The sequence below is a fragment of the Plecotus auritus genome (genome assembly GCF_963455305.1).
Source record: "Plecotus auritus genome assembly, chromosome: 2".
Taxonomy (NCBI): domain Eukaryota; kingdom Metazoa; phylum Chordata; class Mammalia; order Chiroptera; family Vespertilionidae; genus Plecotus; species Plecotus auritus.
The window spans coordinates 81,998,001-82,021,404 of NC_137771.1; the positions used below are offsets into that span (position 1 = coordinate 81,998,001).

General features: G+C 39.8%; 1 protein-coding gene across 5 annotated transcripts in view; it reads left to right on the top strand.

Moving 5' to 3' along the window:
- The window catches only part of KIF13A (kinesin family member 13A), a 217,167-nt gene that overhangs the window by 190,509 nt on the left and 3,254 nt on the right, over positions 1-23,404 (top strand). For 3 of the 5 annotated variants that reach the window (XM_080658276.1, XM_080658277.1, XM_080658278.1), the window contains 13 exons: positions 1,349-1,448; positions 2,669-2,795; positions 6,779-6,834; positions 8,098-8,222; positions 8,455-8,631; positions 9,357-9,449; positions 9,602-9,758; positions 10,200-10,273; positions 12,154-12,201; positions 13,279-13,384; positions 15,312-15,463; positions 15,974-16,078; positions 21,554-22,345. In XM_080658276.1, the coding sequence (XP_080514402.1) occupies positions 1,349-1,448; positions 2,669-2,795; positions 6,779-6,834; positions 8,098-8,222; positions 8,455-8,631; positions 9,357-9,449; positions 9,602-9,758; positions 10,200-10,273; positions 12,154-12,201; positions 13,279-13,384; positions 15,312-15,463; positions 15,974-16,078; positions 21,554-22,345 (2,112 nt within the window). The remainder of the gene's footprint in view (positions 1-1,348; positions 1,449-2,668; positions 2,796-6,778; positions 6,835-8,097; positions 8,223-8,454; positions 8,632-9,356; positions 9,450-9,601; positions 9,759-10,199; positions 10,274-12,153; positions 12,202-13,278; positions 13,385-15,311; positions 15,464-15,973; positions 16,079-21,553; positions 22,346-23,404) is intronic. The other 2 variants (XM_080658279.1, XM_080658280.1) reach the window with 1 other exon arrangement.

Here is a 23,404-nt window from a genome sequence, read left to right on the forward strand (position 1 = left end):
AGCTTATAAAGCTTTTCTAAGCAAGACCATGATTGCTGTATTAAATTGGTGACGTTAAAATTTGTGCAGTTATCTATCCATGTTCTGTAAGTAGATTCTTGTCTTTCCTACGAGAAACCACACTTAGCTCCTTACATCCAAGAGAGTAGTATTGTTCTAATATGCCATTTTACTTAAGAGATTTTTGTTGGATAAGAAAATTGAAGACATTTTATGCACACAGTTTTGTTTTGTTTAGCCAGTTTTCTTCTCTCATTAAGGCCAAGGTTAGTTACCTATAACCTGGAGAATTTAAATTTCAACTTTTTAATATGTGCAAATGTGAGGTTTTACCCAGTCACCTCTGACTGACCTGCTATCACGGAATGAGCAATAATATCAGTGGTCAAGGCAGCAAACTAGGATGGACTATTTGGGGTTTGATTCCTAGTCTCTCTTCTAATTCTCCACATAAACTTCAAAAGCATGTTTTCCTGGTGTGCCTTCCTGTGCTTAACATGTGTGTGCATTGTAGGTAGAGCCTCAGAAGTCTGCAGGTGTCTGCTCTGTATGTAATGTCTTAAGGGTTAGATCAGAATTAAGCAAATTAGCACATTTTGAATAGAATTATGGGTTCTTTCCCTCATCATAATTTTACTAAGAAAGGAAACAAGCAAGCAAAAATACACTATAAGAGAAACATCCCCTTGGATCTCAGCAACACCAATAACTCACTCCTGCGGCTGTCTGCGCTTCCTGCCACGTAACCACGTGAAGTCCATTGGCTTGCTTCTGGGAGTTCTGAGAGCATGGCTGACTGCATGTTGGGTTTTTGCATGGGAGATTTTTATTACCTCATGGTAGGGGCAAATTTGGAAGGTTCTCTGCTGATCTATCCTTTGCGTTTCAGAAAATAGAGGTCATCAGGGCATTAAACTGTGAACTATGAAAATAGCTGTCATTTTCCATTCCATTTGCTGTTACATGGTTTGGACTCTGTTCATGGTGTCCTTCAGCTGAGAATTGCAAATCTTTCAGATGAATAGCTACAGCTTAAGCACACACAAGCACACACACACCATGTGGGAATCATCCAACAGCTGGTGTAGTTTGAGTCTCTCTTGCTTTTAGGTACAATTATCCTTTTGGAAATACGTGGGCTCTGATTTCTGAGTAACGGGATTCTCGATCAGCATGCAGTGTTTGTGAGGCCTCTTTGCTTTCTTGCATATTAATCACACTGAACTTGCAATGTTCAATGGCCTTTCCTAGTGAAATGTTTCTAATCAATGGAACATCTTTTTTTAAAAAAAGAAATACTAGTTGTTTATGCACTTTACAGAAAAATGCTTTCCTTCCCTCATGTCAGGAAGAAGACTTAAATTGTGTAAGAGAGAGGTGGTCTGATGCACTCATTAAGCGGCGAGAATACTTAGATGAACAGATTAAAAAAATCAGCAATAAAAAAGGTATGTGAGATTAAACTTTCCCGAGAGTAGCTTTTTCACTTCTAGACAGTTGCAGTGGGTTGCTTTCTTCTCTTCGTTGGATAATGGTATCTTAGTTTTTAACTTTATAACAATTATAGATATTTTTGTATCATATTGTACAGTGTTAGCTTAAGAAGGCTCCAAGTTTGAAATCAATACATTTTTATAAAACTCTGAGTTAACTGTGATATTAAATGTTAAACTGAAATTACGTTTTGATGAATGCAAATATGATCAATACCATATCTCAGTAATGAGCTATTTCAGCCTCAGAACATGGAACTGACAGCAGCCAAAGGGTCACTTCTAAAAGCACAGCCTTTGGCAGGTCAGCCCCAGCTGCTGTTGGGAGGTAGCCATGCACTCAGCCAAAGCTGACTGCAGCTCCAGCCACTGCCCGAGCTCCAAGGATGCAATCCACTTATGCTGGCAACTGCCTCCTGGATTCCAGAGTAGAAATATGCTCTTGAAACCCATAGTCTCGCATCCTCACTTTATGATTTACTCATTGCGGATGATTCGGCACCAAAGGACACATCACAGGTGTTAATCCACTTCATGAAGAAGTTAGCCAAAATTCTCCCCAACACAACATCTTGGCTCAACGTTCTTAGCGTCCTTTGTGCATGTGCTCCACCTATGAAGCTCACTATGTCCAGGTAGCTCCAGAGTTGTATCATAGGTAAGAGGATTTCAAAGTATGTCAAATAAAACTCTTCATAATGAGCATGAAGGAAAATAAAGTTAGTTTTGCAGGGTGCGGCATATGGTATTCTTTAATTCTCTATATAAAATGGTGTATAGTTTTTATAAAGCAATGTCACATCCATCATTTCATTTGATCATTCCAACAAGTGCATGAAGTAGATATGACTTGATTATACCTTTTTGACAGAGTAGGAAACTAGACTCATCTATTGAATCACTTCCCCACATTTTACAGAACCAGTAAAATAACCCAAGTCTTTTAATCCCTGTTTCAATGCTCCTTCTACTCTCCTGGTTTGTGGTTCATTAGCTAGTGTCCTAGCCTCTCCAAACCCAACTGGGTGCTCAGGCTTGAACTTCAAAGCCCCAAATCCTTTGTAATGTAGCAGATTTCAAGCCATGTATGGATATCACCAAGTACTCATCCATTTTAAATGTAGAAATTGTACATTTTCCGTTCTTGGTACTCATTCCCTCATTCTGCCCCACAGAGAAAACCGAAGACGAGGTGGAGCGGGAAGCCCGGCTTGTGGAGCAGTGGGTAGGGCTGACTGAAGAAAGGAATGCCGTGTTGGTACCAGCCCCAGGCAGTGGGATCCCCGGGGCACCTGCCGACTGGTAAGTCCACCCTTCCTTCTGTACAGGTCTGACAGGATGGTTCAGAGGGCCTGTGGCAAGAGTCACGCAAGTGACTTTCCCAGATTATCACAGGAAATGTTAAATAGCATGAGCTGCCCAGGGAAGGGGCACCCATCTCCAGTGCTGCCTTCCCATTTTTCCTCCCGACCGCAGACCACTTCCTCTCACAGGAAGCCAGAGAGCATTTATTACCTGGCCGGGAATCTAATACCACACTCCTCAGTTCCTCTGCATAAGCAACTTGGACGTGGTTTCCTGATCTCCAGAAATTCTCTTATTTTGGCTCAAAAGAAGGGTGTTTCCAGGGTGTAGTCAAAGAGGGCAGAAGATATATCTAAACTACAATCAATTAATCTATTGATATGTCAGTCCTCATGCTCATAAGAAATAGGGTGATATCCTCAACTCTGCAGTCCATTAGATCTGGATGTGGTTTCCAGCTATAGCTCTTAAGTGTTGTTCACTTACCTTCTCTGAGGCTTCATTTTATTCCTTAATTTGGCTACCTTTATGATACTGTTGTGAAGATTAGAGATAATATATACAAAATACCTTGTTTATAGGGCCTGTTCATTAAAGGGTAACTGCTACTGCTGCTTATTCTCATTCTTATTCTTAAGAATATATCCTAGGCGTTTAGGAGAAATCAGATTTCTTTTGAACACATGCCCAGATCATCTCTTTTGGATAGGCACAGAAACATTAGGGATGTTACTTGTGTCTGTAATGATGAATGGAAGTGTAATTGGTTCCATGGGATTATATAACTAGAAAATCTGAGTTTGCAAGCACAGAATTTTTTTTTTAATTTAATAAATCTTTATTGTTTAGATTATTACAATTGTTCCTCTTTTTTCCCTCCATAGCTCCCCTCCACCCGGTTCCCACCCCACCCTCTGCCCTTACCTCCCCCCTGCTGTCCTCATCCATAGGTTTATGCTTTTTGTCCAGTCTCTTCCCCCACCCCCCACACCCCTTTCCCCTCAAGAATTGTCAGTCCACTCCCTTTCTATGCCCCTGATTCTATTATATTCACCAGTTTATTCTGTTCATCAGATTTTTTTATTCACTGGATTTTTAGATTCATTTGTTGATAGGCATGTATTTGTTGTTCATAATTTTTATCTTTACCTTTTTCTTCTTCTGCCTCTTCTTAAAGAATACCTTTCAGCATTTCATATAATGCTGGTTTGGTGGTGATGAATTCCTTTAGCTTTTTCTTGTCTGTGAAGCTCTTTATCTGACCTTCAATTCTGAATGATAGCTTTACTGGGTAGAGTAATCTTGGTTGTAGGTCAGCCTTGGGCAAACTACGGCCCGCAGGCCGGATCCAGCTGTTCTATCCGGTTCTCTTGCTCTCCCCTCTGCTCCTTTACTTTGAATTTATATTAGTTTACACAAACACTCCATCCATGCTTTTGTTCCGGCCCTCCGGTCCAGTTTAAGAACCCATTGTGGCCCTCGAGTCAAAAAGTTTGCCCACCCCTGTCGTAGGTTCTTGCTATTCATCACTTTGAATATTTCTTGCCACTCCCGTCTGGCCTGCATAGTTTCTGTTGAGAAATCAGCTGACAATCGTATGGGTGCTCCCTTGTAGGTAATTAACTGTTTTTCTCTTGCTGCTTTCAATAGTCTCTCTTTGTCTTTTGCTCTTGGCATTTTAATTATGATGTGTCTTGGTGTGGTCCTCTTTGGATTCCTTTTGTTTGGGGTTCTCTGCGCTTTCTGGACTTGTAAGTCTATTTCTTTCACCAGGAAGGGGAAGTTTTCGGTCATTATTTCTTCAAATAGGTTTTCAGTATCTTGCTCACTCTCTTCTTCTGGCACCCCCATAATTCGGATATTGGTACGCTTGAGGTTGTCCCAGAGGCTCCTTACACTATCTTCAAATTTTTGGATACTTTTTTCTTTTTGCTTTTCCAGTTGAGTGTTTTTTGCTTTTTTGTATTTCAAATCTTTGACTTGATTCTTGTGTTCCTCTAGTCTGCTGTTGGGTCTCTGTATAATATTTTTTATTTCAGTCAGTGTGTGTTTAATTTCTAGTTGGTCCTTTTTCATATCCTCGAGGGTCTCGCTAAATTTATCGGCCTTTTCTAGGAAATTCTTAAAAAACCTTATAACCGTGGTTTTGAACTCTATATCCAGTCGTTTGCTTTCCTCCATTTCTTTCATTTGTGATCTGTTTCTTTGTCTCCACATTTTCGCTGCTTCCCTGAGTTGGTGAAGTAGCTTTGTGTTGTAGGTGTCCTATAGGGCCCAGTGGCTCAGCCTCCCCAGTTACCTGAGGTGGACACTCTTGGTGCACCCCTTTGTGGACTGTGTGCTCAGCTTTGTTGTAGTTAAGTCTTGATTGTTGTTGGTATCACTGGGAGGAATTCACCTCCAGGCCAATTGGCTGTGAGGATCAGCTGTGTCTAGGCCAGGCGAACTTCTGTGCTGGAGACACCCTTATGGGACAAGACTTGCAAAATTGCAAAAGCCTCTGTGTTCAGCTTGGATGGGGCGGAGTTTCAGGGCGGAGCGGACAGCCTTGGCTTCCTGTCAGCCCTGCGCTATGAGGCACCTGGGGCTCAGTGTCCCTCGGTAATCGCTGCAAGCACCTCTGAGAGAAAGCCACCCTCGAGTTTCGCCTGCTGCCAGACAGTCCAGTTTCTCCCCGAATGAGTCTGGGTTTTCAGAAACTTGCCCAGAACTGGAGTTCAGTGCAGTCAGGAGCTTCCATCTCCCTCCCGCTTTAGAAAGCCAGCCGCGCACTCAGCCGCCCATGTATTCAGCAGTCAGTCCTCTCTGCGCGCACGCGCCTCCGAACCTCTGCCGTCCACAGCTCCCGAGTCTCAGTGTGCTTTCTCTTTTCCTGACAGTCCATATTCCCCCCAAATGAATCTGGTTTCCCAGAGTTTTGCCCAGGACTGGAGTTCAGCACAGTCGGGATTTTCAGTCTCCCTCCCGCTTTAGAAAGCCAACCGCACACTCAGCCGCCCGTGCATTCAGCCACCCATCTTTTCCGCGCGCGCATCTCCGTATCTCAGCCTTTTGCAGCTCCTCTGAGTCTCAATGTGCTTTCCTCTTTCCTTCTAGTTGTAGTATTTCCACTCATCCAGCTTTCCTGTGGTTCTGGATGGTGTCCGTTTTGTCTTTTAGTTGTAGTTTTGAAATTGTTGTGCGAGGCAGCAGTTTAGGTGTTTACCTATGCCGCCATCTTGGTTTCTCCCCTGCAAGCACAGAATTTTTAACCTGATGTTTCTCCTTGCACATTTTCCTCTCTGCTGGAATCCTATAGGTCACACGCAGTGTGTGGCAACCACTTGTGATAAACAGCCAGCCCAGTCCCATTGTGTTCTGCTCTTTGAGGTCCTCTTTAGACTTTTACCTCATTTGTAAAATGTAGAGTCCTGGTCCCCTTCCTAATTATTCTGATTTGGAAGAAAAAGGATGCCCCCAGGACTTTCATTTTAAGAGCGCCTCCCCCACCACACCCCCCCAAAGCTGACTCCGATGCAGATGGGCAAGTTTTTTATGAAACGCTTTGGTCTTTGGTCTTTCCTGCACACAACTCTACCCCCTTTCCTCCATCTTTCATTCTCTCCTTCTTTGAGCTTTTGAATATTGTCTCTTTTGTATACTTCCTCTGGTCTTTGATCCTCTCCCCTATTCCCACTGTAATAACATCCCCGTCTCTTTTCCCCCATCACTAGAATTATTTTTAGAAAGGCTTCAAAAAATCTTTGTCTCAGTTAATTACATGTAATTCATATACACAACTGGTAATTGTTTATATAAGTCACATAATTCCCATGGTTTGTATTAATAGGAATGTCAAGAATGTGAACATATTTCATTAATGGAACCTGTATCTCCAAGAGCATGGTTCTCCTCTGCTTCCGTGCCTCTGTGCTGTCTGATTACCTATCAAGATGTAAGACACATATTTGGTTGTGATTAAATTTTGTTATTAAATTTAGGATCCCTCCACCTGGAATGGAAACCCACATACCAGTTCTCTTCCTTGATTTGAACGGTAAGTAGACCCCTAACTGTCTAGGCCTCTAGGGGTTATCACATTTAATTAAGGTTTGTAATCTCTTCAGACCCACATGATTTTGATCCTTATTGAATCACTTTTCTAATTACTCATATGCCATATCTAGGTGATACTGTTAGTCCAACTAAATGTATATGGCCATGACATGTAAGAGCACTAGAAGAGAGGTGTATATATTTAATCTTTAAAGAGAAATTGAGAACTTCATATAGAAACACTTCTGCAGTTATTGCTCTGAAATGTTAACAGACATGGAAATTACCCTCAGAGACTCTGAATCTCTAGGCTTTGCAAGGGAGTAGGCATCTGCATTTCTGACTAGTGTCCTTTGCTCCCACCACAGTGGTGTTGGTACCAGAACATAACAGTCGCCCTACGTTAGGATTGTCCTTTACTGGTAGCAATTAAATCAAACCTGGGTGACTCTAGAACAGTGGTTTTTAATATGTTTTAGTAGTAAAATCCATTTTCACAATGAAGTCTTAAATGGAACCCCAGTTATAGAAAACAAAAGCAGAGTTGCTGAGTTTGGGGATAGACAGACTCTGGCAGGCCCTTCTGCAAGGTTATTGAGATCCTCAGCACACAACCTCAAAACCTCTCTTCTGGAGGGAAGTCCAATAATGGATAGATGGCAGACATGAGGAGATTGGCTTTGGCTCTTGATATGAAGAATTTTTTAAAAGCCTAGAAGTAGACTGTACCTCATGAAGTGGTGAGCTCCCCATTATTGGAGATGTACAAGCAGAAACTGGATGGCCACTTACAGAGGTTTGTGAAGGGTGAATTCCGCTTTGGTACAACATTGTAAAATTATCAGATTTCTCCAAAGTGCTCAGGACTTTGATTCTAAATTGATAATTGAACTTCTCAAAATCTAATTTAGTGTAAGTTATATAAGTAGGACAACAAACCTAACACTAGGTTACAGGAGGAATTGGTATCAGAAACCATCAAAATTTTAAGTTGTGTATATGTAATAAAAATATTTGCTCCTTGGACTACATATAGAATATACTCAGTTCATTTGGTAGGAGACTCACAAAGGCAACTTTTTGGCCCCATAGTTGATTCTGTAAAGAATAAAAGTGATAGTGAAGGAGTATTGGAGTCTATATCAACTTCAGGATAAGGAATGAAAGGAAAATTGAACATGTTACATGTAAATTTGATCTATTTGGTCTTAATTAAAAACTGACTTTCCCCCCACTTTTGTTTCTGTGCCCTGGTCTTGGTTAGCGGATGACCTCAGTGCCAATGAACAGCTTGTGGGCCCCCATGCCTCGGGTGTGAACTCCATCCTGCCCAAGGAGCATGGCAGCCAGTTTTTCTACCTGCCCATCATAAAGCACAGTGATGAGGAGGTAATTGATCCCTAAAGTTCTCCTTAAGGGCTTCATGTGCCTGTGAGCCTGTCTTCCCATTAAACTACTATGTTCTGCTTAGGGGTGGAGAACTGGGAACTTTTTTTAAAAAATGGAACTTGTGGTTGAGGACAATATTATTCAGTTGAGTTGCACTTGTTTTCTTTCTCTAATGGGTGATACACCTGACTTGTGTCTTGTTTCCATCTCTCCATCCTTCTCCCTTTTCTAGGTTTCAGCCATAGCCTCTTGGGACTCCTCGGTGCATGATTCTATTCACTTGAATAGGGTCACTCCCCAGAATGAAAGGATTTACCTGATAGTGAAGACCACAGTCCAGCTCAGCCACCCGGCTGCCATGGAGTTAGTGTTACGAAAACGGATTGCAGCCAATATTTACAACAAACAGGTAGTACAGGCCCTGATTCTGCAGTTGCATAGATGAGCTCGAAGTTTTCCCTTCTATCACAAAGTAGTGTTTGTGATGTTAACACAGTGGGTGTGCAGATTGTTACCATACTGGCCAAGTTACAGTCTGATTCTCATTTATCCAAAATAGTGGGGTCTGAGGATAGCAAAGTTAATGTCATCCACAAGGACTTTCCACCTTGGTCCATTTGAGACCCATAATCTTAGCAGGCAATGAAGCTATGAGATTTTACTGTTTTAAAGGGTTAAGTGCTGGGTCCAAGAGGATTAGTGACAAAAGCAGGACAAAATGCAGGCCCAAATAAATCCCTATCCGAATGCCTCCCCAGGTCTCATCTCAGAGGCACTGTCCACAAAACTGATCCTGCCCAGTTTTCTTCTGATGATGCCACGATAGACTGATTCAACCCTGGCATGATCAGAAGAAAGGCAGCAAATGGGAGAGAGAGAAGCAACCACCATAAAAACCCTGAGTAGGCTGCAAATTCTATACTCTGCCCAAATAATAGCGGAACATCATTGTGCCTCATGGGCGGACACAGAGATTATTTTTCTGTTTTTTTCTTTTTCTTTTCTGTTGTTGTTGCTCTATTTTGAGTATTGTGGGTGTATCAAAAACAGTGATTGGTAATGCTTTTACAATTTGTACAAAACTAAATAACTTATATTTTCAGATCACTTAATTCAGTTTTCCTTTTCTACCAGAGTTTCACCCAGAGTTTGAAGAGGAGAATGTCATTGAAAAATATATTTTATTCCTGTGGTGTAACCTATGAAATAGTATCCAATATACCAAAGGTAAAAATATATATCACTTTTTTAAAAGATCGCAACATAAGTAATGGAAAATGTTCATTCTCAAAACTTTTAAATCATTTTCTCACCAGTCTTGATAAAAAAAAATATACTGTTCATCTGGAAGTATTATAATTGTCTTCTTATCACTTTAGGCAACAGAGGAGATTGAGGACCGGGAGACACTGGCCCTCATGGCAGCAAGGAGTGAAAACGAAGGCACGTCAGATGGAGAAACGTACATTGAGAAGTACACGCGTGGCGTGCTGCAGGTGGAGAACATTTTGAGCCTTGAGCGGCTCCGGCAGGCAAGTAACTGGGCCAGAGGTTGAGTCACCAGTCTTCATTGCAAATGGACAAAGATGAATTTATTTACCGAACACCTTCTCTCTATATCCAAGAAGGAACACTTGAGTAGTGGTCTCATTAGAAAAAAAACAGTTCAGTTACTTTGACAAAATATATAGTTAGAAGTATTTCTTCTACATTTCCTCTGCTCATCTATAAAAAATTTGACAACATATAAATTTCTTTAATTCAGCAATTTTCCTGGTTTTATTTATGAAAATATATTTTTGATAGATTAAGCAAAAAAATTAGTGGGTACAAAGTTTCCAGTTTTGTAAATATAGGGGAGTGTGTGTGGGATTGACATGATCTTTAGTTCTGTGTTTCTAAGTCATCCACAATAAACATATGTTACTTTTGTCATGAAAGGAGAGAAATTAATATTATTTCCAAATTTACAGGCAGTCACAGTCAAAGAAGCACTCTCCACCAAAGCGCGGCACCTGCGGAGGAGCCTCAGCACACCAAATGTGCACAATGTGAGCACACCCTGCAGGGTCCGGGCGGCGGGCACGTCCCACAGGAGGGGACCGGAGGTCGGGGTTTATAGGGGCGAGTAGAACATTCGGCACTGATGTGGGCGTCCCAAACTGCCACGCCTGCTCCTCTGTCCTAGGGAAGCACACCTGAGAGCACAGCTGTGTAACATGAGGAGCCTTTAGTGGAATCTTACAAAGACTAGACAGTAGAGAACATGAAAGCATGAGAGCTACTATTAGCAAATTTGTAGCTCTTATATTAAAAAGAAGAGTGAAAAGTAACGAGGGGAACATCTGTCTTACAAAGGAAAGAAAAACCACCTATGAAGTATTCTACCTTCCCCCCCACACACACATACAAATTGAACCTAAATCTGATCAAGGCTCTAGATCTAACTATTAATATTTACAAGGGCTAGAGGAAAATGTTAAATGACACCATGGGAATTCGATTAGCAAAATCCCAACTATGGGGAACTTAACAGGAAGAATGACCTAGACAGAAGGGAAAACTCATAAATTAAAGAGATAAGATATATCCAATTGCAATGTATGAACTATTTTGATCCAGATTTAGGGTTAACTGTGAAATGTTTATGAGACATTTGAACACTGACTGGATATCTGATACTATTCAGGAATCACTTAACTTTTTAAAATGTGATAACGCTATTATACTTACGGTTTTTATTTTTTACTTATAGTTTTTAAAGGAGGAGGAGTAATTACTTATTTTTAAGAGACTCAGAGAAACATTTATGATAAAATTTTTTAAATATTTTTTAAGAGAAGGTAATAATATTTTTAAAAGAAGGTAATAATATTAGAACAGAATTATAAATTCAATAAAGAAGGAAATAAATATCAAACAGAGGTATATCAAATAGAAGAGAAACAAAACTATGAAAAATGGTAGTTTTTTAAAAAGACTGGTCAAATGGATTGACTTGTATTTTTATTGATTGAGGCAGAAAAGAAACTATGAGAGAAGATAGTAATATTAGAAATAAAAAGGGGCTTATCACTAACTACAGAGAGAACAGAGATTTAGACATCATAAGAGCAAACCCTGAATAATAATATGTCAGTAAATGTAAAAGTTTAAACAAAGTGGAAATTTCCTACAAAAAAAAAAAAAACAGAATCGAGAAGAAATAGGAAATCTGAATCCAGTTATCACCATAAAGAAGGCCTCAACTCATGGAGAGACTATGTTCATTGATGTGAGTACACAATATCAAAAAATTGGCACATCTTCTTAAACTGATCTATAATTCCCAACATAATTTATTTTAGGATTTGATATGCTGATCCTAAAATCCCTATGGAAGAGCAGAGCTGATGGTGCCTATACCTTATCAACAAGCAGAGACTTCAAGCCTCAATATATGCTCAGAGATTCTCAGATACGTAGGGTGCGTTTAGGACTAAAGGATGCTGAAATAATACATATGTTAGTACTGGTAGTGTGTAGAAAGAGTGGTGCTTGGAGGCAGCAGCAATAAGTTTTATTTCATCATAGTTTATAATAAAAACAATTAGAAGCAGCCTGGATGTCCATCTAGAATACAACACAATGAAGTATTGAACTATTGAGGAAGACCATATATAGTAAGATACTACTTAATGAATTATAAAAATGTGCAAAATAATGCTATATATTATTTATAGGCATATGTATAATATTACATAAAACCTGTATGGGAATAATAAACCCCAACTTTAGGGTAGTCATTGCTCCTAGGGAGGGAAGGAAGAAAGAAGAGAGGAGGTGGTCATACAGGCTTCACTTGTACATGTAACATCATATTTCTTTATACACATATATATAAAATTTATGTAAAATACATAAGCCACATTTGTAAAACCATCTTTTATAGGTCTCTTCCAGTCGACCAGACCTTTCTGGCTTTGATGAAGATGATAAGGTGTGTACCTGTGGGCATGGCTAGGTTATTAGCAATCTCTAAATTGGGAAAGGTAGGATATCTTGGTGTTTTTAAAATTTCTGGACTTCCCACCTTAATCTTAATGCAGATCATTGTCTCCATATGTCCATTTTCAAGTTCAAATACTTGATATGAAACTGTTGCTGTGCACTCTGAGTGTTACATTGTTATTTAGTATATAACACTGCTTTCCATACCAGGATAATACCACACATAATTGAATATCTGTGTTTATGAGACTAACTCTAACCGATTTAAGGTGTTACATCCACCATAACAAAATCACAATTATTTCAAGTGAGTAAAATTAGGGATTTAAAATCAAGGGCATTTGCAACATCATCTTATTCGGCAAACATTTCTTAATTACATATTGTATGTAAATTACTAAGCTAGGAACTGTGGATGATTCAGAGTGTAAACACAGATTATGTCCTCAACAAGTTTAAAATTTAGTTCTTAGAGGCAACCAACTCCTGAGAAGTTGAAGTAAATTAAATAAGCTTGTATGATACACAAGAAGAATTTTCTCCCTTAGGATACCAGTATCTTATGCCAGTTTGGTACTCTTAAATCTCAGGTATACGTAGAGTAACCATATCACCTAGTTTGCCTGGGGCCGTCCCAACTAGTGCCTGCTACCCAGGAAAAATTATTAATGGAACCATTTCTCTCTAAAAAGTGTTTCAGTTTGGTCTTTAAATGATTCAGCCTCCTTAGATACACACCAAATTCATAAAAGTGACTGCTTTGGGGGAGGGAGGAAGATGAATGGCACCTGTAAGTCACTCTATTTGTAATGATTTTATTAAATTTTGAACAAATGCAATCAAATATTATCATTTATTCACTCTAAGTACACCTTGTACTTGTATGACAGTACTGGTCATATTTAGGACTTTAAGATGTGTTTAAAATATTTTATAATAAAAATAGAGAAAAGTACATACTAGTATCCCATTAAAAAATAGAAAAGAAAACCAAAAACTCAAATCAGGCTTCATTTTTCACTTCAGAGGAACTTCATTACAGCTTAACTCACATTTTACCTTGTAGGGTTGGCCAGAGAACCAGTTAGACATGTCTGACTACAGCTCCAGTTACCAAGATGTAGCGTGTTATGGGACTTTACCCAGGGATTCACCTCGAAGGAGTAAAGAAGGTAGTGGTGAGATTGTTTTTTCTATGTTATCTGTATATATAAGAGGCTAATATGCTAAGTGTCCATCCAGGTAATGACGTCACATAGCAACAAATGGCTTTCTCTCCCTAGCGACTAGCCTCCTTGGAGTTTCTTCAGCCCAGAAACACGACTTGCTTCAGAGCCAGGTGGAAACATTTTACACTGTAACCAAATGTCTGTGAAGCATTTTCCCATGCCTCATCTCATTTGATCCTCACAGAAGTCCTGGAGTAGGTAGATAGGAGACTCGGTGGAATCCTATTTTCTTTTCATTAGCTGGAAAATGGATATTTAGAAAGCTTAGAAAGTTGACCCGACTGAAAAGAAGTAAGAAATGGTGGACCTTGAGAATGACTTCAGGTTTTGTCACTGCACAGAATATAGTCTGCTGCAGTTAAATATTTTACCCTTTGTTCTCCCTGCATGATCTACAATAATAATCTGCTTCATGTTGATATTTACTGCTGTGTTGCTGACAATTACCTGAAAGAGAAGTTAGGGTGCTTCACTGGGCTGGAAAAAGTTTAGCTAAATCAGAAAGCAGGTATAATTAAGCAAGTTTATTCTATATCTATAAAAGGCTAAGTTGACTCGCACATGAGCAATACATACTAGTATAAAGCTCTCACTGGCGCCAATCACGTGCGTGTGTTCTGATCTGTCATTGTCGATCGTGAATTTGGTTGACACTTCTATTATAGAGAAAGGGTGAATAGCGATATTAAAATATTTTTTCTAATTAATTTCCTTTCAATGTGCACACATTCATGCACCGGGCCACTAGTTTCTTTATAATTCCTTAGGAAAAGTAGGGAGTAAGATTATTTTATAGATGGCAAATAATAAGATAGGAAGCTGAAATTCTAGCTTGCTAGATAATCCAAAACTATTTTCTTGAATGGAACATATGTTCACTTATTTTATTTCTTTTTGCTTTGTATGCAGTGTATTATTCAAATAATAATAGGCCTTTTGTGTAACACTTTAGGATTTTCAAATCATTTTTCATACATCATTTCCTGGGTTGGAAGTCAGTTTTGAGATATACACAAATCTTATTACATTATGATTAGACTTCATTCTTCCCCAAAAAAATATCCACTTCTGTCATGTTTTTGTACTCAAAGGATTGTTTAGGAGAACATGTCTCTGATTCCTAAACCAATTTTTAAAATGATACCAGAAAGTAATTTAACCAGTGACAACATTATTACCTAAGTATTATCATCTTTCAATGCCCTGATGGGAACAGCATCCTGTGGATGTGCAAATCAGTTCTATTATCTTACACCTTGTATTTTACTTAAGTGCCATTGTACCAGAGAGCTGGGGAGAAAATGTAGGAGGAAAAGAGACCCCAAAATGAAAGAAATGAGTAAAAGCCAGAAAGAAAATTGTCCTTTCTTAGTCATATGGAGAAGGCTTGAGGCAAAAGGGCTTGCAAGAAAATTTATACAGTATTCACTCATTGTTTATTGAGCCTCTATTTGCTATATGCAATGAAAGATACAAGAAGGTATCATTTATAGATCTTAAAATCTGACTTTGGAAATGAGATACATAGAAAATTAGATATTGAATGATAAAATGCTAAAATGCATGTGCAGATAATAAGAACTCTGAGGATTCAGAGAAACAATAAGCATGGGTCCAAATTGGTCTGGTAAGTGGCGCTTAAGCTGGATCTTGAAAAGAGTGTAGAAAATCTGGTTCCTCATTTCTTTGATGACTCTTTTTGATTTTGTAGTTCTATTTCCATTCTTTTCTACCTCTGTTTTAATGCTTAGCCGTATATTAGCATATTAATTTCTTTGTTATACCAGATACTCCTGTGACTAGGTTATACCTTGCTTCCTGGGTGTTAAAGTGCTCTGTGCCTGTAAGCCTATGATTTTGTCTTCCCCAGGTTGTACATCAGAGAATCCTCATGCCTTAACAGTCAGCCCTTTTAAAGCATTCTCTCCTCAGCCACCAAAGTTTTTCAAGCCCCTAATGCCTGTAAAAGAGGAGCATAAGAAAAGGATAGCTCTTGAAGCAAGACCTCTTCTAAGCCAGGAGGTAAATGCTTAACTTGTCTGTACCATGAAAGATAGAAAAGAATCAATCATGTTGCCTATGGGAAAGTAAGAGTTTGCATTAACAAGTTGGATGCTGCCTGTGGACATACCTGTGTGATCACTTCATGGATCCTAGTCTGGAATATCTCTTTCTCAAGCACACAGGGTCATTTTTTAATTTGTTGTAATTGCTGTTGTTTTCTTTGTGTCCATGGATTTTCAAAGTCTTTTTTATCTTTCAAGTGAGAAAGAGATGTTCCCGGAGTGTTTTTGAAAATATTAAAGACTTTATTTTAATTTTATAAAACCAATTATGCTATTTGCCATAGAATCTGTGTAGTCTTGTCAGATTTGATTAGTAGTTTAACTCGAACCTCTGAAATTGTTTGCTGCACTACTCACATGTAATAACGGTGTTTGCATCGCTTTTCTAACTTGCACGTACTTAATATGTATTTTGGCTGTCATCATCTTCTGTGTGTGATGCATCTGTGTGTCTTAACCTTTGCAGAGCATGTCTCCATCTCAGGCACATAACCCTGGCTGCACTGTCCCCTCAGGAAGCAATGGCAGCAGCATGCCAGTAGAACACAATAGCAAACGTGAGAAGAAGATTGTAAGTTCTGGAACCGTTTCTGTCATATTGCCTGGTGGTGGGTTTAAGGCCCTTTCACAATCATCCAAATACTTGAAAAAAAATTAAGACATGTATTGGGTCTTTGTTTTGTTGCTGTTGTTTTTTAAATGTAACCACCAGTGATGAAATTTTGCATGAACATGGCTGTGTCCTGTGCTTTTTTCCTAAGTGTTTATTCTACTTAATTGAATTTATTTTTTTACTTAGTGTAAATTTGCTTAGAAAAAGGCACTTTTCATGATTCTAGACTTTATAAAAAGTGTAACGAAGAGATCACTTTAACTAATATTGAATCTTTCTGATGTGCCTGTACATATTGGCCAGATTCTGAAGTTAATCTACCTAGAGGAATTGCACTTACTTGGAGTAAGTAATCATGCATCTAGCTGTGGGTATGTTTGCAAGCTTTCTTCATGTTGCTTGATGCTATTGCCAAGATTGTTCCGTAGTTTGTAGCCATACTCCAGTCTATCATCCCACTCATCATCGTCGTCTCTACGTCCCGGATAGCCTTTTAAATTTTCTCTCTAAACATATTCCACATCCCTTGGTGTCAGTCTCGCTTCCCGGTGGCTTATCTATATTTTACCACAGGTAGGTTGGAACTCTACCTGTAAAACCTCATTCCCCAGAACTTGGTTTTCAACTTACAAATTTGAGAAATTCTTTTTAAAACACTGCATGCCAGGTACTTTGGATTATAAATGAAACTTCTATTTAAAAAACAAACAAAAAACAACTGGATTGACAGACCTGGAAAGAATTCTCTAATTTTGTGTCTAGGCTTTCACTCTCTAGCGGCTTTTCCCAGACTTTGAAAAAGTAAAGCAGCTTGAGCAAGAGGGGCTGCTTGAGGTTGACGTTTGTGTGCGGGCTGCTCTGTGGGCAGAGTGTGGGCAGTTTCCCTTCCCATCTGCACCACGGGAGAGCCATTCCAGAGGCTCATTATGTGAGGCCCGTGAACAGTTCTGGAATATGCTGCTAATGCACACCGTGTGAAACTAACTAGTTGGGCTATGCAGTTGGCCGCTCTGCTGCATGCTTCGAGTGCTAGGGGATCTTAGGAAATGACCTTCTCATTCCTCCTGTGCACTGAGGGAAGGAGAAGAGGCACCATTTCCCCCTCTCCTCTCTGTCCTTCTCTGCTGCCTTTGCTGCTGTGTTGTCCCTGTCCCTCTAGCCTAGTGGCTCTCAACCTTTCTAATGCCTCGACCCTTTAATACAGTTCCTCATGTTGTGGTGACCGCCAGCCATAAAAATTATTTTCGTTGTTACTTCATAACTGTAATTTTGCTACTGTTAATGAATCATAATGTAAATATCTGTGTTTTCCGGTGGTCTTAGGCTCTACAGCAGGGTCGCCTAAGATCATCGGAAAACACAGATATTTACATTACGATTCATAACAGTAGCAAAATTACAGTTATGAAGTAGCAATGAAAATAATTTTATGGTTGGGGGTCACCACAATAGAGGAACTGTATTAAAGGGTCACGGCATTAGGAAGGCTGAGAACCACTGCGAGTCTAGCCCCAAATCCCCATCCAATTCCTGCGGGAGAGGAGAGTGCACAACTGCAGCTGCTCCTCTGAATCTCAATGAGCTGCTCAGTCACTGGGTTGCCCACCCCCTGCTTAATTAATAAGGGCTGCAGCTTGGGCTAGAAAGGCCAGGTGGCTTTGTTACCCTCAAATTTCTTGGCTCTATGGCTGATTGGATCTGTTTGTTGACATGGCCCGTAACCCCATGGCGCACAGGCACTACACTGAAACTCATTTTAACAACAGGTACACTTGGGTAGAACACATTAAAAGGCAACCGAATGACCCTTCTGGGCTGCCCAGCAGATAGTTCCACTGTATTCAGAGTTTGCCTAATAGCTATTTTCTATACTTTAATGTTGTTGTTTTTTTAATTTCTTTATTGATTAAGGTATTACATATGTGTCCTTATACCCCCATTACTCCCCACCTCCCGTTCATGCCCCACCCCCCTGTTGTCTGTGTCCATTGATTAGGCTTACATGCATGCATATTATACTTTAATGTTTTAAAATAAAACCTACTTCAGGACTTCTGGCTAGCAGGGGTAGACTGGAACCAGATTCTCTTGACCTGGGAAGTCTCAAGCAGCAGCAAGCCTCTGGTCCACTGAGCAGGACTCTGTGGTACATCTTACTTGAGAGATGGGCCTCTGCTCTCCTCTGAAGCTATTGAACTATTTATTTTATTTCAGATAGCAGCTTTTCCAGGGTGTTTTGGTGGACTTTAAGGATATCACTTGCTTGATCTGAGATTCTAGTTTCTTCTTAGGAAGAGTTTATTTCTCCCCTTATAAGTGGATATATACTGCTTTCTTCCTTTGTTCCTAATCCACTTTCTTTTTCCACTCTTAAAAAATGAGAGACTGAATCAATGGTTCAGTCTCCTCAAGGGAGTTTGAAATCATTTTTGAGAAGCAATATTGAGACATTGTTCCTTTTATTTTGTAGTCTATCTACTTACCAAAGTAACCTATAATTTCACCAAAAAAAAAAAAAAAATGTAGTGAACATAGCTATGCTTGGTCCTTTAAAGCAATATTTTGTTATTTAAGACAAGTACTTTGTGTCATGTATGAATAAGATAAAGGCAATGATATACATTTGGAGTCTAAGTCATGAAACAGAGAGAAGAGCAGCAAGGAAGTCATTTCTCCCTCTCTTAGGTCTTGTATACACAGCATGTGGCTTATTTCTCCCATTTTTCATAAAGACTTGTTGAGTGACTTGCCCAAGGTCTCACAGTTAATGAGATGTCGGAACAAAGGCTCTGTCCCTCAGCAGAATTGGGCTGGCCCCCGTAACCCCAGAGATAGTGCAATTTAAGTCACTCCTCTGCTGCACTTTCTAAAAGGTCTGCCATCCCTTAGCACCACGGACAGAAATACTGGGAGTCCTTGGCTGGTACAATCTTTCTGAAGACCAAGACCGACTCCCTGATAAACAATACAGAGCCAATTATAGTGGGAATGAAAATGAGTTTAACAAGTGAAACTCCTTGTAGAGTCATTGCTTTATGTGGGTTTTGATTCCTTCTTAGAATCAAGATATTTTTTCTATATATAAATTTCAGTTGCATAAAATAAATTGCAAAATCAAATCATGAAGACTGTAGCTATAGAGAAGCTTGAGAACTTGATTCCATGATCCACTTTTAAGAACAGTTTTCATTCTTTTTGCCTTTAAGACATAGTAGGAAGGTGGTGCTTAATTTAGTCATCTTTAAGCTGCAATGATACTAGTAAATAGTATTTCTGGAATAAAAAGTCTACGTAACCAAATTCTCTTAACATACCGTTTAAGACAATTAAGTCCTCTCTTTTTTTTTTTGAAGACAATAACTTGATAAACTTTCAGCCTTGTTTTATGTGTTAAGAAATATTTCCTCCATACTCCGTTTTCTTTTTTCTGGAATTAGTTGTCCCTGCTGCTTTAGCCCTCCTCCCCACCCTAGCCCCACCCCCAGTGCAGAACTATGTACTTATCTCTATTTGAACTTAACATCTTGGGGTTTTTGTAGACTCTGCAGTTTTACTAAAGGTCATTCTAATCCTTTATGACTAATTTTTTATCTTTGTGAGTTTGGCAAATGTACACCTGTTTCTACATGTTAGATTTGTGATCGAATATATCATTTGTTTTATGTATTTTAGGATGACAGGCCTTTCCTCAGTCTTCAGAAGAAATAACTTCAGGCATAAAAAGGGCCCCAAATTTGATTTATCTCACAACAACTAACTCTCTAGTAAAGATACCTGGGCTTGGGGGGTTATGTTTCTTTGCTTAAGTTAAAAGAAAATTTAGGAGATACAAACAGTTGCAATTCAGTTTTGAATCTAAGCAAGTCAAGTGAAGAATCTAGAAAATACTGGCAAAGGCTGCTGATCCAATTTATTCCCAATCTTTGTTCCTTTACAAACACTCCCCCAACCCTGGAGAAAGAACACTCTACTCCACACATTGGTTAGCAGTGCCACTTAATTTAGAATTCAGCTAAAGATAAGATGGCAAGAGATTAGTGTTGCCAAAAAATGTTTTGCAGATTTCTGGAACTTTATCACTGATATTTGATATCCACCTTTAATTAATAGCCAAGGAATTAAGACCACTGATGCTTTTAAATAATTTATATTCAAGTTATTTTTAAAACTAAAAAGTGCTGAAGAGTATTAAACTAGTTCAAGGTATTTAGCATCTAATGAGATGTAAAAGAAAATATTACAGTAAAATTCAGTGGATGAAATTTATGTTGATTTGTGAACTACCATCTGCTATATCAGTGGGGTGTGGTCTTCCTCCTCCTCCTCCCCACCCTCCCTCTCTGCCCCTTTCCACCTCTCTCATCCCCTCCAAGTGTCGCTCTGAATAGTAAGGTTGATTTTTGGTTCCAGGAGATTTCCATCCACCTGGCAGTGTCCAAGATTATTGCTCAACATTGGCATTTCCAGTTCTTGGGACAATGGCTGGCACATAGAAGGTGCTAGATGAATGTTGAATGAAAGTCATATTTTGAAAGAGGAAAGGAATATTTGCAATGTCACCAAATGTTTGTAAGGTTAATTAGAAAGGACTAGATAGTAATGTCATTTGTTTTTATTTGAATGTAATATACTCATATGTTTTACATTGTTTTCCACAAAATATAAAAGAATCATTCACTGGGGAGAGAGACTGGGGAGTTGATAACACCCACTTTTGCATATTTACCAAACTTTGTAAACAGAATTCTAAAGCTATTTGACAAAGGAGATTTCCATTTAAATCTTATCTTCCTCACCTTCTAGCCAAATCCTCTATCCATGCTTCTCCAAACCCCTGGAAAGGTAATGCTAGTGTTTTACAGCCTTCCAGTATTTAGTATAGTGTTGAGATGGAGTTCTTAGCCCTTTTGCTGTTGGGGCCTTATTTTACTGCCCTCTCTACCATAAAATAGCTCAGAAATCTTTCACAAATCACCTTACGGTTTATCTGCACTGTCTTCCCAAGGTGAGGATTGTAAGAACGAGTAGAGCAGCAGCTCCTCCCTCGCTGTTCCTCTTCCTCTCTCCTTTAATTAGAGAAGGGACAACATCCAGCTGAAGACCAATCACAAGTAACTAATTCAAGTCCGCTGCACTTTGTTCCAACCTTTTTCTTAAACCAGGGGAGCAAAAGTTTTTAATTAGCACGGCGTGAGCTTAGAAGAAATAAATCTTCAAGTTAGGAGATAATGGGTTTGTGTTCACAAATTTCTGAGAACAAGGTACCTGTGTCCATAACTGGTGACAAGATTTAACCAAACTCGAAAGAAAAGGAAAAAAAAAAAAAAAAAAACACTAAGCATGAATGCCTGTAGTAGTAAAGTATTTAAAACCTATCTGAACAGTACAGTTGCTCTAAGAAGCTGATGGCTGACTTCTGCTTCACTTCTATAGGACTCGGAGGAGGAGGACAGTGACCTGGAAGCTCTTAACAGGAAGCTGGCAGGCTCACAGCCTTATGTACCAGTGGAGTTTGCTGACTTCAGTGTTTACAATGCCAGCTTGGAAAACAGAGAGTGTTTTTCTTCTAAAGTAGATTTGACGAACTCAAGGGTCTTGGAGAAAGAAGTATCCCGTAGCCCTACCACCAGCAGTATTACCAGTGGCTACTTTTCCCACAGTGCCTCCAATGCCACTCTGTCCGACCTAGTGGTCCCCTCTAGTGACAGCTCAGATCAGCTAGCCCTTCCGACAAAAGACACAGACTCCAGTGAGCATTCTGGACTATCGCTTGGGCATGATCTCAGACCACCCTCAAACAAAGAGTTGACAGAGCTAGAAAAAGGTTTGGTAAAGGATAAGATCATTATGGTGCCACTCAAGGAAAACAGTGCCTTAGCCAAAGGGAGCCCATCATCCCAAAGTATCCCTGAGAAAAACTCCAAAATGTCCTGTAGGACTGGCTCATGTTCAGAACAAGATGCCTGCTCCAGCAAGAATGGCCACGCCACGCGGGAGTTCTGTCCCAGGGAGGTGACTGTGGAGCACACCACAAACATCCTTGAGGACCACTCTTTCACAGAGTTCATGGGAGCGTCAGATGGGAATGATTTCGATGCTCTGACAGATTCTGCTGCTGGAGAGATTTCAAGTAGGAAGAACCTACCAAATAAAATGGACAATGCGAGTGTCTCAGATGAGCCCCAGGACCCTGGCCAGCCGCATTCCTTGGCAGAGAATGACCAGGTAATAAATTATGGAGGCATTCCTTTGGGTTCTGTGCTGTAAGTGACACACGTGCTTGTGCACCAACCCCCAGAGGCCCTTCACCTGGGTGACTTAGATTCTTTTTGACATTTCTGACAGGGAAGATGGGCCCCCCTGGGGAGCAAGCTCACATGTTGCCCAGCGTCTGTGTGTGGGGAGAAGTTTGCTTGCATAATTTCAGAGTAGAACTAGGAAATATATAGGAGCAGTGGCTTTTGCAGCTGGCATGTGGGTTTTGTTGAAGGAAGCATTCATGTAGATAAGGATCAGTCAGCCTCATTCATTCCCTGAGATGTTTAATTCTGATAGTGTCTGCCATATTTCATCAAATTAGTCATTTCTTGGCTTATTAGATACACCATTATTTTATGTATCATTAAGAAGAAATGCTTCCAATTAAACTACATCATATCAGAAGTTGTAAAACACAATCCAGCTTCAGAGATGTTAAATGTTGGGGGAAATAACATGCATCGTAGAATTGCTAAAATGCAATCACTTAGGTGCCCATAGGGTAAAAGGTGCTTTGGGGAAATACAGGTGAATTGCTTGAGCAACCGAAGTTTGGAACTTCTCTCCCCAACTTAAGAAGAAGAATAAAGTTACAACTGTTGTTACAAACCAAACACTTGTTGCATCAAAAGTCTTCAACTTTCTCTACACTGACCTTTAAGCAGAATCTGCATTGCTGGCCTACGTCAGCTTTCCAGTCCCTCTTCTAAGAAGGGCTTTGGACAAGAAGCCCAGGATAATTCTTCCCAGGAACAGTGCTTCTGAACCTAAATGTGCAGTGAATCCCTTGGGGGTGTTGGGAGAGGGTGCCTCTTAAAAATTAAGATTCCCGGGAGCCACTGCCCTCCACACCTAAGATTTTCCTTCCGTTGGGATGGATCCTGGAGGATAAGTTTTCACAAACCCTTCCACTGAAGTAATAATGGCAGGGTGTCTGAGGGCTGCACTGGGAGACACAGCCCATAGAAGAGGGAAGAGGGACAACAACCCCCTTATTTCACTGCCCAGCAAACAGGAAGCATGCCT